Raw genomic sequence first — 18,619 nt, 5'->3', positions numbered from 1 at the left:
CGCCTTTTCCCGGGGGCGGAAGTGATGTCACGGGGCGCCCCCCACGTGAGGCGATTGCAACACATGCGGCGCGGCGAGGGGGAGCGCGAGCAGCCCGGCCTCGACGTCAGCGCCGCGCGGGGCCGCGCCCGGGCCGGGTAACCGCGCCGGGTAACCGCGCCGCCCCCCTCACCCCCCCCACCCCCCACGGGCCGCGGCCGCCGAGCGGGAGCGCGAGGAGCGGGGCGGGAGGAGCGGCGGCGGCAGGGGGAGGAGGAGGAGGAGGAAGAGGAGGAGGAGGAGGGAGAAGATGGCGGACGATCCCAGCGCTGCCGACCGCAACGTGGAGATCTGGAAGATCAAGAAGCTCATCAAGAGCCTGGAGGCGGCGCGAGGGTGAGCGGCGGGGAGGGGGAGAGGGAGTCGGGGGGGTGAACGGGAGCGGGGACAGCGGCGGGAAGAGCTGCGGGAGCGGGAAGCGGAGCGGGAACCGGTGGGGAAAGCGGAGTAGAAACCGGAGCGGGAAGGGGGTGCGGGAAGCGGAGAGGAAAGGGGAGCAGGAAGCGGTGCGGGAAGCGGAGTGGGAAAGGGGAGCGGGAGCCGGAGCGGGGGTGCGGCCCGGCTCCGCCGCCCTTTTGTCTCGCCGCGTGGCGGAGCGGCCCCGGGCTCCCCGGCCCCGGGCTCCCCGGCCCCTCGCCCCGTCCCGGCCCCTCGCCCCGTCCCGGCCCTTCACCGTGTGATTCTCGGCTGGCCCCGGGGACGCGGGGGCTGCTCAGGCTCCTCCCGAGGGAGCCCTGCGGAGGCAGCGGTTACTTTATTACTTCTCTGACTGAGGCTTCCTTGGTCTTCCCCACCCCTTCCCCTTCCAGTGACGGCGCTGGGCTCGGTTTCCCTGAAAACCAACTCTTTCAAAGTTTGGATAGCGTTAAATTTAAACTATTGTATCGTCTTAGCGCTTTGATTTCTTTTTTTCCTCCACCAGAAGTCAAATTGCTGACCGTTCTCCCAGTCTGTCGTGTGCCAGAGGTGACACGGTGCCTATTCCTGTGGGTAACTTGGCAGTGGCCTTCCTATAGGTTAGAAGTCATTCGACCTGAGGAGTTATAAGGGCTAGAGGTACCACAGCTGTGGGATAGCAAAGAAAGCGTGTGTCTCTGTACACAGCACGACAAAATAAAAGCAAAGGGTGCCTCCTTAGAAGTGTGGCTCCAGTTTCCATAGGCTCATCTGAGCCTGTGTTCGTCTCTTGGGGGTGCCATACTGTGGCCCCTGGAAAGGCAGGGTGCCTTTGGACAGCCTGTGTAAGCTGAGACACTGTCAACCTCTTTTCCTAGCACCAGGGCTTGTTCTTGTGCGCAAAGCAGGCCAGCGGGGTCATTGAGCTGCAAACGAGCCCAGGCAAGAGGGTAAGGGGGGAGGAGTACCCCAGCCACAGGTCTCCCTAAGTCTTTTATCTCACTGTGATCTAGCTGTGCAAGGGATGGGCATGTGGGATAAGGGAGGGTGAGCCAGGGTGTTCCTTCCCTGCAGCAAAGCAGACTCAGTGCTGATCATTTAGCCGTGCCTTTGTATGGTGTTGGCCTGTGTAGTATCACAGGGAGGTCCCAGCAAGCACAGGAGCACGTGAATGACTTCTGCCATGGAGTTCAAGGGCCTTGGGGAGCTACAGGCATCTGCTGCAGCTTGTGACGGCAGCCACCAGTGTCTGTAACAGTGCTGAGGGGGCCAGGGTCTTTTGGGAATGTCTGCTTTGTGGTTTGGCTCTTTCTGGTGCAAAATGTTGTAGCATAAGCGTGTTTGCCTTTAGCGGAAGCTCTCGGGTTGTTTGGGATGGGTGAATGTTGAAGACAATGAGACTGAAAATGGTGTTGGTGAGCTCTGGAAGCGGTGAGAGTGAAGGGCTGGCTTGGAGTGGGCAGCTGTTAGGGTTAACAGCTTCTTGAGGTCACAGCCCTCTGAGGTCTTCTATGTCAGAGATCCCTGGCCCATCTCTGCTTTGTGATAGAGGTGCTGCAAGTGCTGTAGAAGGCATGAGAGCCCTCTGGATCCACAGTATCTCCTAGATGTCACGATATTCCTGTTCCTTAATTTAATACGTGTGCTAGCTGCTAAATTGCTGCCTGATGAAGGCTGCTGATGCTAGCAATCCTTCTGTAAGCAAGGTTATGCTGGTTATGTGTAAATGCACGTTGTGCTTCCAGGGAGTCCTCGCTAAAATTGTCCTAGTCTGTTTGGGTCCAGTCAGGGGGAGAAACGCTGTGGCCCTTTCCAGCAGACGTGTTCAGCTCCCCGGCACAAGAGGTGTGAGGCAGTGAAACAGGCTTTTCCGGCCTTTGGGAGAGTCGCTTCCTCTTCCTGTGAAGTAGGAAGACCTGTTCTGGGGTGGGTTAGGGGCAGAGCCTTTGAATAGGGTGATGCGGAGGGTCAGGGACTCCTCAGCGTCTCCACCTTCCCTTACTCACGCACTCCTAATAGTGACCCAGCAGCGGTGTCCCAGTTTCATGTGCCGCTTGTTCCTGCAGTTGATCAAAGGGGTAGGAAACAGAGGAAGCTGGAGCGAGGCAGTCAGTGCGTACATGGTGGTTGGGGCACCTCTCCTATTACCCAGCTGTTTTGGGAAAAGCTCAATGAAGTCTGCAGAACGCTATCAAAATACGAAGTGAGCGTGAGAGCTAGGAAGTGCTTTTATCGTATCTGGGATAAATGAGGCAAGTGGCGGTGTTTGCTCAGAAAACCAAGGGAGGAGGTGATAGCTTCAGCTTTACCAGGAGCTGATCGGCTAGAGGCTAGCGAGGGTAAGATTGCTTCCCAAACTTTGAGGCAACATCCTAGCAGGGATGTCCAGTGTCATTTTTCCAGCCCTGCTGAGGAAAGCTGGCTTTCTCGCTGGTCTCTGAGTAGCAAGGGCCTGGCAAATCCAAACAATAAAAAAATAACATATAGGCTTCTAGACCCACTCTAAAGCCCTGTCTCTGCTGGCAGAGAGTAAAAGGAGCTTTTACCTGTATCTTGCTTCCTAAGACAGAAGTTCTCTCCTCCTGGCTCTTCCAAAGTGGAGCTTCAAGCTGTCTGATCCTGTATGAAGTTAATGAGTTGATCTGTCCGATTTGGTAAGAAGAGATGGGTGAGTAGCTGCTGTCTGCAGGGTGCGTGAAAGAAAACAGGGCCTGAGTTTTGCCTTACAGGCAATTAACCTTTCTAGCCAGAGGAAGATGAGGGTAAAAGGCTGATGATAATCAAGTTATGCCTTTGTGAGAAGTCTAGCCTTGTCATTCATCTCTGGTAGCTTGGAATGCCCAGACTTTCATCAGGCATCTCTGCTTCTTTCCTCCTGAAGGGTTCTGCTTTCAGTCTGCAGTCGTGTTTGTAAAATGGAGGCTTGGTGAGAGGCCATGCCCCCGAGAAGCTGCAGCCATGTCTTTTCACGTGGATGTCGCAGCAGCTCAAGTAGAAGCGCTATTAACCACCCTTATCCTCTCTCTCCAGGCTTTTCTGCCGTTGCTTCATGCAGTTTTCCAGCGTCAGTGTTGAACTGACAATCACTCTTTGTTCCTTTGGTTCTGAGTAGTTAGCAGTGCTAGGGTCAGTTTTTTCTGCTAATCTAAGCTGTAAATGCTTGGCAGAATCAAATATAAGCAGCAACTCGCAGTCTCCTTGCAGGCTTGAGCCTAAGATGTCACATCTCAATCATGTTTGGAAGACTTCCTCTAAGTCTTAGAAAGAAGGACCTTCATCCTGCCAGCGGCTCTGCTCAGCAATGCTTTACTAACCCCACTGGCCAGGTGGACTCTAACCGTGCCTGGGAGCACAGCAGGCTCTGATGCAGGGTGCAGAGTTAAATTTCAATAGTAAAACCTTCAAAACTTGCTCCCGTGGGACCTCTCTCCTGCCTTGGGACTTTCTGTGTTGAGAGCAGGAGCTCTTATTAGTTATTTTGCTGTAACAGGGAAAGAGGAGGTAGAGGTTAGTGTCTTGGAAGGCTGTGTCTGCAAGTGCAACTAAGACCGTTTCTCCAAACAAAGTATTTTGGAAGGTGTGGGGAACAAGGCATATGGAAGCTTCTGAGCAAATGCAGCAACCAAGCCTGAACAAGTAGCTTATTCTAGTTGTAAGGAAATGCATAGGGGCAAGAGAATTGAGACATGGCAAGAGAAGGAGAGAAAGCTTGGTGTCTCCACAGCCATGGGAAAGAAAAGCGATGCACTTTCCTGCTAGGGTTTGGATTCTGCCAAACTGAGATTTCTATCTGATGTATGGAAGAAAGCAAATGTGAGGCAACTAAGAAGTTGTTGGGGAGGACAGAGGCCTGAAAATGTGTGGGAATTCCTGCATAGCCAAACAAACTAGTTTGGCTTGAGGGTGGAAAGGCTGACCTGTCGCTGAGCCATAGGTAATTTGTCCAGCTTGCGTTGCAGAAAGCATCATTCGCAGGTAGGTTTTCCTGTGGGCCCTCTGGAGCCTTGCTCGTCCTGATGGAAGGGCCCACCTCATGCTGCCACTGTTTCCCAGCCCAGTGTGACAGGGACAGGAGCTGCTTGGGTGAAGGTGGGTGGGAGGCTGTGCCTCTCCGCTCCTTCTTCTAGGGCAGCCTGTGATAATGCCACTGCTGGGACCAGGCAAGCTGGCGAGGCTGAGACCTGTCTGGCCAGCCTGTTGGCTCTGAAGAACAAGATAGTCATGTTCTATTCTGCTGTTAGCACGGTGGCCCTTTCCAAGTGACCTGAAAGCCCCCCTTCTTGTGAGTTAACGCTGCAGCCAGTGCTAGCTGCTGGGATGCATTTAGGGAAAAACTGGGAGTTGAGAGTAACATCCTGTATGGATTTGCCTTGTTCCTGGTTTCTTTTGAACCAAGTGCTGGGAAGCCGGTGCTGCCAGGAATACGCTGTGTCTCCCTCCTGAGTTTGGCAGTGCAAATGCTCGGTCGCTCCTCGAGCACCTGCAGCGCTTTGGCTGTAGATGGCTGGTTCTGCTGATGGCACATATCAGCAACTTCGTTGCGCTGAAGTTGTGACTCTACTGGAATAACTAACTGTTGAGCAGTTGAATGTGCTTGAAAAGTTGAGTGTTATCTCTGGTGTGAATTTTTCTGCTGCATTGTATATGCATATAAGGTGCAGTACACAGCATAGAGTGGTGTACTTATAGGAGTGTAGCAGTACTGCTGCGTCCAGGGGAGTACCAGTATAGATGCCTTGTCTTCAAGTAGTGTCATGCATCAGGAGGAGGATTTAGTGTGGTCTTTCATTGCTGTGACTGGTTTCTGGCTGCGCTGGCAGAGGTGTCTGTTCAGAGACTTCTTCCCCTGCTCGCGGGCTGGCAGCAGGCCTCTTTCCCTACCTTCTTTATCAGAATCTGTCATGGCTGTGCCTCACGCTGGGGCTCTGGGCAACAGTTTAACCTTTGATACAGGATGTGTTCCTGCAGAGCTGAAGCTTCTGGTGTGAACTGAGCCTGAGTGAGCTGGTTGATCTGGGAAGGGCCTGGCTGTGGCAAGGTGCCCTGTTAATGAGGTTGCAGTGCTGTGATGCGAGTGCCGGTCTGGGACAGCCTTTGAGGATCTGTCCACTGCACACTGACCGGTCTGCCTTTACCAGAAGTCTTCTGCCTCTGCTGGCATCTGGGCTGGGTCAGCACCTGACTGTTGCTCTCAGGCAGTGTGAGACACTGAGTGGGCAAGGATGGGAAGAGTGGCGTCTGCAGGGTGGCATGTGGAATTTATCGTAACTGGCAGTGCGTTTTCTGCTTTGGCTTTATGACCTCTCATTGAAGTGTGGAGTGTTTAGGGAAGCGGTTACAATGTAATTTCTTACCTAAGTTAGATGCTTCCTCGAAGTACTACTTTCCCAGCCTGCTGATCTTGTGGGTGGTTTCTAAAGGAGGTCACATTTCTGTTGCAGAGGTAAAGGCTGTAGCATTAATACACTCGGGTACTGTGAGGAGGAGGGGACATTTGTAGAGAGACCAGAATAGAAATAGTTTGGGGCAGAAGTGGTACCTGAGACATTGTGCCAGGTAGTCATGGAGAAGGAAGGCTCTGTCCCTGCTTTGATTTTTAGGGTATCTTCAGGCTGCTGATCTCCCTACTGCTGGGCTTAGAAGGTGAATATAGATTTCATTTGAGCAGAGTGGATCAGACCTTTTGTAACTGAGTCAGTCTCTCTGAAGAGCTTGTCTTTTGGGGTGGGTGGGTGGGCCGAGGAGACTGCCCTCTCCCTGTGCCAAGGGGTTGTTGACACGCTGCTGATTGCCTGTGTCTAATTGTTGTAAAACACTTCCTGGGCTTTCTCATCTGCCTGCTCTACCTGTTCCTTTTGAATTATAGCAACTATTAGGAAGTGCTGTTTTGAGAGCACACGCTAGCGAGTGGCGGAAAATGACCTGATCTGGCAGAATGGTTACGTGCCAGACAAGAACTCAGAGTGTTTTATAGCCTTTGGTTGTTCGGCAGCCCGATACCCTCTTTTACAACCGCGTGAATCATTAGTGAGCAGGATGATTCATGCACAGATCATCATTCACATCGAGCTGATGAATGAGACCCTGCCTGCTGAAGAAAAATGACATGGTAGAAGATGGGAATGTGCACCTCAAAAGAGGACAGACTTTTTTTGGCTTTGTGGCAGCTGGGTTTCTTTCCCACCCCGTTAGCTCCCTATTTCTATGTAGCTCTGAGGCATTAACATCTTAACAAGCAAATCTGGATTTGTTGTTTCAGTCTCTCTGTGTACATCTTGTACCCAACTGGCCCATTAGCGTAATGCAACAAGTCTTTTAAACTTGGAGCATTCATAATTGGAGAGGGAGCAGGGAGAGCAGGGGAGCTGTGGCAAACTCAAGCCTCCCAGTGAGTCACAAATGTCTGAAGTGAAGAAATGTCTGTTCCACTTACCAGTAATTGGGCATCCGGGCTTTCTGCATGAGGTCAGATGCAGCCAGTAAGGCCTATTCAAAACATGGCTATGCAATTATGTTTTGTGATGTGTTGCCTTTGATCCAAGGATTTCAGCGTGGCATTGATTCACCTTCCCTGTGGGGTGAGCAGTATCCACTTGTACTGATTCAGTGCTCTTTGGCATTGTGGGATGAAGTCAGGATCTGCTCCTGGAGCTGCAGAACTGATCTGGGTGCTGGCAGTTGCCTGAGCAGCAGCCGCGGTGTCAGAGCTGGCTCCAGCTGGGGACCGGAGAAAGCTCAGAACATGAAGCTGCTTACGTTGACCTCTGTGCAGGTAGAACGTGGTGGAGCAATGGGCAAGGGTGCGCTGTTACCTGCTGCCTCTGCAGCCTGCGGACACGTGATACCTGGCCAAGTTCTGTGTGATGTCCGTGACCTGGTTCTTCTTTCACCTCCTTTTTGTCCCTGGAGAACGATGCGTGCTGAGCACAGGAGGCAGGTCCTGGCAGCACTCCAGCCACTCCCGAGGGGGAAGCACTACCTTGCCTGACCCTTGGCGAGACACTAGCCAGCCTTGCCTCTGCTCTTCTGCTGAAGCAGCCGTCAGCTGCCTCCCTGTGGGAAGCTATCCCTTGCTGCTGAAGCAGAGGGTGTATAGAAGAAGGCAGACTCACTTTTCTTTCCCAGAGTGGGTTCTGTCTTGGTGCTTTACTTCTGAGATTGTACTCTGTAAGCTTGCTTGGCATTTGGGGTCTTTTCCTCTTAGAGAAGATCAGTGGGTGAGGGTAGGAGGGCAGAATACGTTTTCATGGACAGTCTTGGTGTCCATGTTCAAGCTGTTTCTGATTACACAGAGTACTTTTTGTGTATCATCTTCCTGTAATGCTGGCAGATGCCATAGAAGATTGCAGTCTAGGGCTCTGGGGCAGAACTGTGTTGGGAGAGCTTGGTTTTGTGAGTCAGGTTTGCAATAGCTGCCTGGCCTCATGCTGTGCAGCTGAGTGGTTTTCCATTCTCCAGGGTAGGGGAGGCATTCAGAGGTTCAAGGGGTAATTAGCTCCTGGAGTATTTCTTCATAGAATCACCAGGTTGGGAAAGACCTCTTGGTTCCACTCATAAAAGAGGAGCTTGCTTTCGCCAGTTAATACTTACACTGAAAACTACTCTCAAGGGACGAATTACTTGGTCTCCTGGCTCTGTGATCTAGATCCTCCCCTCGCATCTGCCTTCCCTCCATCTTCTGCTTTTTATGTGCTTTTGAGGTGACTCTGGATCCAGAGAGGTCACCTCTGCCTTACTCTTCCTTGGGAACTGGTCTCTTCCATACCTTCATACCCTTCTTTGGATGACCTGCAAACCTTTGAGGAACAACTTGTATTCATGTTGCCTTTTAGGAGATAATGCAGAGTTCTGGTGATGCCGTGGTGAAATGTAGAGTGCCTCTGAGGTGAAGGTTGCGAGGGCCATGCTGAAATGGTACTGTTAGAAGTTCTGCCAGCAGCATGGCTTTCAGCTCAGCTGCATGTCGAACTTCAAAGGAGTGAGTAGTGGGTCCCGTTGTCCACAAGCTGGTCTTGTGTTCTCTGTCTAGGTCTTGCTGCTGCACTTTTCTCCTGCTGGAGCTATGCACTGAGCCCATCGTCTGAACAGGGTTTCATCTGTTTCTGATGGAGACATCATCAAATGCTCTTGCTTGTCAAGCAGCAATTAAATTGCAGCATGTTGGCTGTGTTTGTTGCAAAGCATTCAACATCTGGGTAAACTTAAAGATGACATTTCCTCTTAAGCACTGAAGGAATCTTAGACTCTTGGGATACTCTGCTCTTTCCTAGCAGGCTGACAGGATTTCCAGGAGAAGTTACGTAGCTTTTGCATCTGCTGCTGTCTTTCCCAATTTGACATCTTGAGTGGACTTCAGCCACTTCCTATTTGGTGATGGCTTTGTCTTATTAACAGACATCAAGTCTTTAAAGGGCACAGCCATGACCTGTTTGTGTACTTCACAGCCGGAATCCATAAGTTGTTAATAGCGTGTGTGTAGAACTTCCCTATAGCAAGGTCAGTGCGGTTGCGTACAGGGCTTATGAGTAGGGAGTGACTGATGGCCTGTACCCGAATCAGCAATTTTGTACTTGCCTGTACCAAAGGATGCTCACTTTTCATAGCACTTCATTGAACATCTCAGCTCAGGTACAGGATCAAAACCCCCTAAATGCTCTACACTTGCATCACTGCTTGTGTGGACCTTAGAACAGCTTCCAGTGCTGAAAGGGATTCCAGGAAAGCTGGGGAGGGGCTCTTGATCAGGGAGGGCAGGGTTAGGACCAAGGGAACGCTTTTCATCTGAAAGAGGGGAGTTTGAGATGAGATCTTGGGAAGAGATGTTTTGCTGTGGGGGTTGGGGGGCCCTGGCCCAGGTTGCCCAGGGGAGTTTTGGCTGCCCCATCCCAGGAGGTGTTCAAGGCCAGGCTGGATGGGGCTTGGAGCAACCTGATCCAGTGGGAGGTGTCCCTGCCCATGGCAGGGGGTTGGAACTGGATGGCTTTGAGGTTCTTTCCATCCCAAACCATTCCATGATTCTATGACTGTGCTCTCACCTTAGTCCTTCAGTAAAGCACCACGTGCCAGCAGCACTGTGTGGGCCTTTGTTCAGAAGCAGTGATGTTCCTTTGGACCTGTGGTATGTACTTGGTGAAGTTCTGCCTTAGATTACATAGATATTGTTGGCATCTCTCTTGCAGTGGGCTGTGGATGTGCTGGTGGTGGACAGGTGTGGCCATTGTATCACTTTGGAAGTCTTGGTTGGCCAGTGATGCCTGCCCAGTAATTCACAGTCTTCTTGGATGGAGACCAACAGATATTACCTTGGAAAGGTAATATTGCTTGGAGCAGCACGTGGCAACTTTTGTTTTGTAGAAATGTTCCTACCTTGTAATATGTAGATAATATCAGATTTGTAGACTAATTTGAGTTGGAAGGAACCTTTAAAGGTTTCTTGGTCTAGTCCAACCCCTCTGTAGTGAGGAGGGACAATTTCAACTAGATCAGGTTGCTGAGAGTCCCATCGAAGCTGACCTTGATGTTTCTGGGGATAGGGCGTTATTTGAACAGCTTCGCACTCCCTACTGGTCTCTGGCAATTGCCTCCCTTGATTCCTAGGGAAAGCAAGATTATAGAGTCATTGAGGTTGGAAAAGACCTCTGAGATCATCGAGTCCAAAGATCCTCATGAAGCTGGTGGGAATGAGCTCGTTCTGAGGCATAGAGAGTGGTTGACCTCTGCTCTGCATCTCCACACCACACGCAGTGTGCTATTAGTGTGAAATGTTTCATTGTGGAACAGCTACAGCTCAGCTGCTGTTTGTCCGGTCTCCTCTGATACCACAGGCCAGGCCAGTAACTGCTATTTATATAGCAAGTCTGGTTGATTAAAGCACTCTTGTGCCAGCACGTCCCACATTCCAGGAAACAGGTTGAGTGACTGTTCCTACTTGGACTTCTGGTTGGGATAGCTCTTGTTAGTTAAGCCGAGGGTCACTGCGGTGCAGTGGTACCTGCTGCATGTGGTATTTTGTGTGGAGATCTAGGAGATCCCTACCAACTTATGCAGTGCTGCACCAGTGAAAACAGCTCCACTGGACCAGTTTCTAGTTTTGGTTGGAAGCTGAAGGTGTAAGGATCCGCGCAACTGTTCCTTCTGGCAGGCAAAAGAGTGGAAACCGAATCCCTGTAGGTGAAGGTTGCCACGAAGAATGGGAGGCTCAACTGCCAGTCGTAATGAAAACCATCCGTGGGCATCCTTGGCAGCTTTCTGCAGTGTGGTACTCTGCTCACTTTGTGTGCTCATTGTCTGTTGTGGTGGCTTCCTCATGCTGAATGACAGAGCTGTGTACACAGCGGGCACCGCGCCTGGTGCCAAACGTGGTGTGGGGTTCCACACAGCAATCCAGCTGTGAGATCAGAATGGTTTGGACTGGAAGGGACCTTAAAGGCCATCCAGTTCCAACCCCCTGCCATGGGCAGGGACACCTCCCACTGGATCAGGTTTCTCAAAGCCATCTCCAGGGATGGGACAGCCACCAGCCTGAGCCAAGGCCTCCCCACCCTCACAGCAAAACATTTCTTCCCAAGATCTCATCTCAATCTCCCCTCTTTCAGATGAAAACCGTTCCCCTTCATCCTCTCCCTACACTTCCTGATCAAGAGCCCCTCCTCAGCTTTCCTGGAGCCCCTTTCAGGACTGGAAGCTGCTCTAAGGTCTCCCCGCAGCCTTCTCTTCTCCAGGCTGACCAACCCCAACTCTCTCAGCCTGGCTTTGCATGGGAGGTGCTCCAGCCCTTGGATCATCTCCATGGCTGCCTCTGAAATCCCTGCTTGTCTTGTGGGAAGAGCTCAGCAGTGCCAGCCTTGGGCTGTGAAGGCACAGCTGCTGTAGGGCACCGTCAGGTGCTGCTGGATGATCCCTCTTCGGCAGTGCAGGAAGATCCTGCAGGGAAAAGGAGCTGCCTGCAGGCTGTAGTACCTGCCTGCAGAAATAGTGGCAAAACTTTTCCTGTCAGCTTTTCAGGCTGGGTTAGCGATGATTCAGCACCACACACACTGCTGCTTGTGTGACAGCTTGTTAACGTTTGCTCTTAGGTCTGTGTGACTGGGGAGGCTGTTTGTGTTGTGGTGCAGCTGTCGGAAATTCAAACTGTAGTAACATTGAAGTTTTAATAATAGAACAGGCTGTCCTATCCACAAACCTCAGTCTTCTAAAGAACTTGCTGCGTCGAGGGAACACAATGTGCTTGGTTTTGCTTCTCCTGCCCTCAGACGGTGCTCTGACAGGGTGTAGGGGCAATATTGGAGCCTACCTGCAGTGGCTTAGGAGCAAAGTCAGAGCCCTCATCTTCTGTCCTAGAGATATCTAATGCTGGTACCTTCCCAGCCATGCTAAATCTGCGCTAATTGCCAATTACTGACAGGACTTGCACAGTGTGAGTAGTAACCATAGTACCCAGACCTTGTAATGCTTCTACCTTCCCAAAGATTGGCAGTTAATTGCCTCCTTGTTTCTTTGTTGTGCGTGGGCAGGTGCCTCTAGTGCATTTAATTGTTTTCTCTCCTCCAGTTCTTAGTGCAGTGGCACATTGTGCTGCCCTTGGTCTGGGATGCCGCTTACACAGCAAACCTCTCAGAGCATTTCGGGTCTCGCCACACACATTTGCTTTACAGTGGCAACTATTTGGCTGCTGTGCAGGCACTTCTCAGCCTGGAATATGGGCTGCAACTGGCTCTGGCTGCTTAAACCTTCTGGCTCAATTTGGTCTGAAAGCATTAGCTCCCTGCTGATCCAGTATAATTTGTCTTGGGTGCACTAAAACCAGGGGAGGGCACCTCTTAGCAATACTGTATTTGAAATCATGATCCCGGCAAGCAGAATATAATCCGGACTGCTTTGGGTCCAGCCTTCATGGAGGAGTGCTGGGGATGATACAGGGAAGAACCAGCTCCTTCCACATTTCATAGAATTAGAGTGGGTTTGGTTGGAAAGGACCTTGAAGATCATCCAGTTCCAACCCCCTGCCATGGGCAGGGACACCTCCCACTGGATCAGGTTGCTCAAAACCCCATCCAACCTGGCCTTGAACACCTCCAGGGATGGAGCAGCCACCACTGCTCTGGGCAACCTGGGCCAGGGCCTCACCACCTTCACAGCAAAGAATTCCTTCCTAATATCCAATGTAAATCTTCCCACTTGCAATTTAAAGCAATTCCCCTTCATCCTATTGGTACAAGCCTCTGTAAAAAGCCCCTCCCCAGCTTTCCTGGAGCCCCTTTCGTTATTGGAAGGCCGTTACAAGGTCTCCCCGCAGTCTTCTCCTCTCCAGGCTGATCAACCCCATGTCTTTTAGCCTGTCCTCATAGCAGAGGGGCTCCAGCCCTCACATCATCTTTGTGATCCTAAGCTGCCAGTGTGAGCACTGCCCTTAGTTAGACCACTCACTTAATTGTTTGCTGTAACAGTTCTGTAATGACATTCAGTCTAGCAGTTAGCGAGCTGGGGGTTGTTGTTTGACAGCCAACGGCCCGCAGGGCAGCAAGTGTCTTATGTGCTCCGAAGCCTGTTGTCTTTAGAGGCCTTTAGAGTTTAGAAATTTCATTTTCTAGAAATTTCATTGTGCTGCATTGAGCAACAGTAACCACGGGTTTCCTCAGACCTTGCCATCCTGCAGGAAGGTCACATCCAGGTACCAACGTGCTTTGAGAAGGGCAAACCACTTTCTTGTGGGAGGATAACAAGGTCTCAATGGGTGCGTGAGGGAGTTAGGCTACCATTGCAATCACTTGGGTGCAGACCTGCTGCTGGTGTCCCCTGGTCTCTGCCTCTCTGGGACATGGTCTAATTTAGTGATCAGGTCCTGACTGTGTGCTTGTTTAAGGAAGAGGGAGATGAGCATGGAGTGCTGACTGTTAACTGCAATTAGCTGGCTGCCTAATGAAATAGTAGTTGGGTGGATTAGTGGTACCCAGCAGGGGCTGTTCCCCTTGGGGTGCTGGGTGCCTCGTGCTCTAGGCTCCAGCTTTCTTGTGTTCGCAGTTGGATGCTGTGAGGTGCTCTGGTTGATTCTGCTCCTGTGGCAAGCTGCACGCCTGCTGTTTTGCTGGATTCTGCAGGAATCAGTGCCTGAAATAGCTTTGGCTGAGTAAATAGTGGCAAAAGCACATCAGACCCAAGAAATGCACTTGATGTTGGTAATGGAAGGTGCTTCTGGATATAAATTCAGGCTGGAATTTGCTGAAGGGTGGGACCAAGCACAGTACTGTACTGTGTTAAATTAGTTCAAGACTTAGGTGATGCATTCAGCTCCATCTGAGAGACCCTTTTCATTTATTTGTTTGCAGTAATAAATCACAAGGGCTCATGAAGCCTGCTGCATTACAGTGGTAGGGTGTTTTGGGCAGGGTTGTTCCTAAGGAACAACAATTTGGCACTTGTGACTGCCTTATAGATAAGACATTGTGTGTAATATAAATAACCACCTGTTATGTAGCTTCTTTCGAGGTGTGGGATTGGTGCAATCCAGCCGGCTCAGAGTGCACAGAGCTGTGCTCTGGCCAGCAGCCCTGCTAGTGCCCACAGCACTCTGGCAAGTGTTTCTGGGGCAGTGGGGCATAACACGAGGCCAGGGGCTGGGAGTTGAGGGTGGGTTGTGTTTAAAAACAAAAGATAGCTTTACAAGTACTTTTGTACTGAAAAATTAGTCTTGGGAAGGCACACCTGATCTTCCTCCTTGCTATTCACATACCTCACTGTCTGCTCTTTCCCTTCTGTCCTCAACACAGAAGGAATTGCATGAGCTCTCCTAGCAGGAGAGCTGTGGGGTGCTCAAGGGGTGCATGGTTCCATCTTCCATCTGCTACACTGGGATGCCTGTACTTGGTGCAGCAGGTTAGGCGTGATGTGCAGAGCTTTCTAATCTCTGGGAAGGCTGAGATCTTTTCTTTCAGTGGAAGAGACGAACTGTGTGAGCTTGCCTCAAGAGTGCAGCTTTCAGAAGAGTCGGGAAGAGTTGCTTTCGTTCTGATCAACCCTCTTACTCAAAGGAGCCTGCTGGGAATGATAGGCCATTATATCTCCCCTAAGGCTCGTGCCATTCACTGGGGTAGCCAACTGCTTTAATCGAGTGGTATATGGAGTATTCTTGGCTGGTGTGACCTGCAAGTCTGATAGCTGTCGGCATGGCTCAAAGCTCCTTCTGGGAATAACGCGTGCAAGTGTCTCTTTGTGGCTTTCTCTATTAGTGCGTATGGGGATCTTGGATATTAAACCCAATTAGCTGCCTTTAAGGTCGGGACGTATTTGACCTACCAGCATCTGTTTCAACTTGGCCTGAATTGAAGATCTTAGGAAGAGGGCTGTACAACTTTTGTAAAGAGGCTAATGGAGTGATGCTTTTTAAAGCACTTCCCTGCTGTCTCTGTAGCCCAAACACTTCAGGCAGGACGTTAGTGTGTGACAGTCTGAAACAGCAGCAGGCAGATACTGTGCTGGTCTAATCCTGCCGTAAGGAATGTGAGAGAGCAAACCGCTTTTTTTTAATGGCTGAAAGGCATTTTGTCGTTTCTCCGAATTCTGCCAGAATCCTGAGTGGAGGGTTTTTCACACGGCTTGGCTGGTTTGCTTGTGGGAGGGCTGGAGGACACAATGAGGTATTTGATTTTTATGCCATTACTCTGATGTGAAGCGTGAAGTCTGGGTTTACTTTGAGACAATGCAGAAGGAGCGCTTCAGATACCTGGGATACTTCAATGGCACATGGGAGGGACCTGCTGGAACGCAGACAGGAACTTCCCTGTTCTTTGTTTTGGATTTGAACCACGAGGCTGCTTTGGGGATTAAGACCTTTGCAGGATTCACCCTGAAGACACAGGAAACATGAATATCAGACTTACTTTTTTCACATTTAATTTAAGCCAGGTCTGTGATCTGTTGGGTCTTACCTTGTGACTCTGTGTCTGGGCTTGGTGCACTGAATTAGCAGTTGTGTGCTTAAGCGTGCTTTATTTAAAGCAGCTGCCAGCATTGATGAGCCTCTCCATGGAGGCGAGTGCTGTTGGAGAAGTGAAAAGGACTAACTGCTGCAAAATGAGCCTTCCAGTCCAGTGTTCGGTATTCGTCTGAGGAGAACAAAGTGTTAAAACAGCACTTGGGCTGGTTAGTGCTCCAGCTGTCTTAGAACAAATGGAATGGGCTTAAAAATGTCCCTCAAGTATGTGGCTGCATTGTTTTAAATCATCTCTGCTGGGGACTGCTTTCATGCCTTCAGCTTGCAGCCCTTAGCCTGTGCATGTTCTTTTTCTCCAGAGTAGTATCCCAGGTTAGAGGAGCGGCTTTTGGGAGGACTTTCTTGGCAACGGCTGACCTGAACACTTGGTTGTGGAGTCAAATCCTCTGAAGAGTCTGTTCTGTTTCCTTTTCTCTCCTATTATTGTCTAGCAGAAGGGGAATTAAATCACTTGCAGTGAAGTGAAGCGTCCTTGGGGGGTGGGAGGAGAGGGAGCTGTGTGCACAGAATATGGTATGGAAACATGTGTTGCTTTGGCTGGTGACTCCTCACAACCCCTCTCTTTTCCTTTCCCAGCAATGGTACCAGCATGATATCGTTGATCATTCCCCCCAAAGACCAGATTTCCCGAGTGGCAAAAATGTTAGCGGATGAGTTTGGCACCGCCTCCAACATTAAGTCTCGAGTGAATCGCCTTTCAGTACTGGGAGCCATTACATCTGTACAGCAAAGACTGAAACTCTATAACAAAGGTAACTCCTAGCTTGTATGGAGGCTGGCCAACTTCCCTTGCTTGGAAGCAGCCTTAAGTTCCTGCTGTGCAGTTCTGCTAACCAAATCTGTTGGCTTGTGCTGCTGTTTATGTTGATATTCAGGTATGTTGCCCATGGATGGCTGCTTCAGGGGTAGATCTTGGGGCTAGAATAGTGGAATGGCCCTTGGCTTTGATAGGATGGAATCCTGAGCCCGTCTTAACAGTGCTGACTCTTCTAAACCTGGGCCTCTTAAGAGCTGCTCCACAATAGTTTGTTTGCATTAAACTAGTGGTTTTCCATCAGGCAGAAATGTAGGTATGCTTTATGGATGCCACTGGGAGGAAATAGATCCAGGCTGTCAGATGAGTTCATAGCTACAGTCTTTACGCTGACGAGTGGCCTTCATTGAGATGGTCAGTCTATAAATCGCTGTGTAAGAACTAGGAAAACTTCATGTTGTTCAAGGGATGTTCAGGCTTTTTCTGGATTCTATGAACTTGCAAGCTGATGGGTTTAATGAACAGGTATATGTTCTTGCAGCTCTGTTGTACACCTTTCCATCAGCATTACCTTTAGCTTCCTGCTCTAAACTGTTCAGTTTAGGTGCGCTACATTTGTTTGTTTTCCATCTAGGAGGGAATGAAGTGGGGGAAATGGAAAGTAAAAGAACTTGAGAACTTCAGTTTCAACTCTATCTCAAGGCCTAGTAGTTGGTTTTTGATGCATACAGCTCTGAGTGTTTCTTAGTAATCTAAAATTGCCTATGTCCTTTGTAGTACCTCCAAATGGTCTGGTTGTTTACTGTGGAACAATTGTGACGGAAGAAGGAAAAGAGAAGAAAGTCAACATCGACTTTGAACCTTTCAAACCAATCAATACATCGTTGTACTTGTGTGACAACAAATTCCACACAGAGGTAAGAAGTCTCCCTTTGCCTGCTGGTCTTGCAGTAGTTGCAGTCAGGTTGCTTTGCTAGACTCACTGCAACCACCCTTGGCATGCTCGCTTCCAGCGGCTGTAGAACAGGAGGCTTTAATGAAGATGTCTTGCTGGTGAAGCCACTGGGTGATGGGCTGGCACTGAGAAATGTGTGATGCTTGCTGAAAGCAGTAAAGATGTTGTCCAGCTCCTGCTAGAGCTGGCTTTATGGCCCATGTAGTAACTGTTGAGTTTGTGTAACCCTCAGACATAAGCTTTCTTCTGTAATTGGAGGCAGGGTTTTTTCTTAACCTTAGAGACCCGTAGATCTTATTCCAAGCCAGGCATTAAAGTAATGCCAAGATAACATTAGTGCTGCCAGTCTAGATATCAGCTGTGTTAACTGGGACCCTTCGTGGAGAACTGGCACGTGTGTAATCTGTCTGGGGTAAAGTGGGCTTGCTTTTATCCAACTTCTGATCTTAGTTAAAAGTATGTTTTGAGGCATATTTAAATGGATGCAGATTGCACTTTGACTGTATGAAGTCAGTTTATTGTGTCTAAGGCCATTTTGGCTCTGTTGACTAACTGTCCTTCATGTCCATGGCATCCACCACAATGAATGTGTGGGCTGAAGAGTTAAAGGCCTGTTATTAAACTGCTACGACATGGGACTGATAGGCCCTTAAGTGATGTAGTTCTGCGTGCTTGCTTGGTTTTGGTGATCTGATCCACAATTTGGTTTCAAAGGTTAGGAGTACAGCAAAAAAAAGTACGCTTGTTGCACAGATGAGATGTACCCCTATTGTTCTGTTGCCCCATCAAGGATAAAATCCCAATCCATCTTTTACCCACCAGAAATAGCAAAACTATGTGCAGGTAGAGCTCTTGAGTGCTGCTGAGCCCACAGGTCCGTAGGCGATTGAAAGCAAGAGGTAAATAAGGATTCAGGAGAGAGCCAGCAGTGCAAAGCTAAGGGAGGTACTTTGTCCCTGGCATTGTTGGCAGTGGGTGGGCAGTGGTGGGTTGCCCCCTGCCCTGTCAGGAAAGGGATTAATTTGGTCCTGGCTGCAGCTGCTGCCTCAGGGCACTGATTCAATACAGAAAAAAGCGGCTGCTGCCCTGTGGTCTGTTCCCTAGAGGCAGCTGTTAATACCCTCTTGCTAGTGTGTAGCATTCCTCAGCGAAAGTGGCAGTAACTTGTGGAATTTGTGCTAACTGCTGCTACTGATGTGATTAGTGACAGCACCTTTCTCCATGGGCTGCTTGCTCTCCTGTGTCTTTTAAGTGTGTGATTATTTTACTTGGTATTGCTTGCACGGCAGAACCAGGCGTAGCTGTAAGTAGAAGCCTCCTGTTTGCTGCCTTGAGCACTGAAGCCTTTACTTGCCTTTCATTGTGTAGAGCTGTCCCTTTAAGCCAGTGTTTTCCCCCAGTGCGCGCCTAGAACTAAACAGGTAGGGCACCTGGCTCAGTACATCAACAGGATTCCTATGCAGGTGAGTTCATGTTAAGGAGGAGA

The 18,619-nt window shown here is 50.0% G+C and overlaps 1 protein-coding gene across 1 annotated transcript in view; it reads left to right on the top strand.

The window, feature by feature from the left end:
- The first annotated feature begins 239 nt into the window (after positions 1-239).
- Positions 240-18,619, top strand: part of ETF1 (eukaryotic translation termination factor 1) — a 28,923-nt gene continuing 10,543 nt past the window's right edge. Inside the window, exons 1-3 of the mRNA XM_069869668.1 lie at positions 240-375; positions 16,001-16,176; positions 16,956-17,095. Coding sequence (XP_069725769.1) covers positions 290-375; positions 16,001-16,176; positions 16,956-17,095 — 402 coding nt within the window. The 5' untranslated portion in view covers positions 240-289. The remainder of the gene's footprint in view (positions 376-16,000; positions 16,177-16,955; positions 17,096-18,619) is intronic.

Source organism: Phaenicophaeus curvirostris, chromosome 15 (genome assembly GCF_032191515.1).
Source record: "Phaenicophaeus curvirostris isolate KB17595 chromosome 15, BPBGC_Pcur_1.0, whole genome shotgun sequence".
Lineage (NCBI taxonomy): Eukaryota > Metazoa > Chordata > Aves > Cuculiformes > Cuculidae > Phaenicophaeus > Phaenicophaeus curvirostris.
Note: the sequence above shows the minus strand (reverse complement) of the source record. Positions and strands in the feature narration are given on the sequence as shown.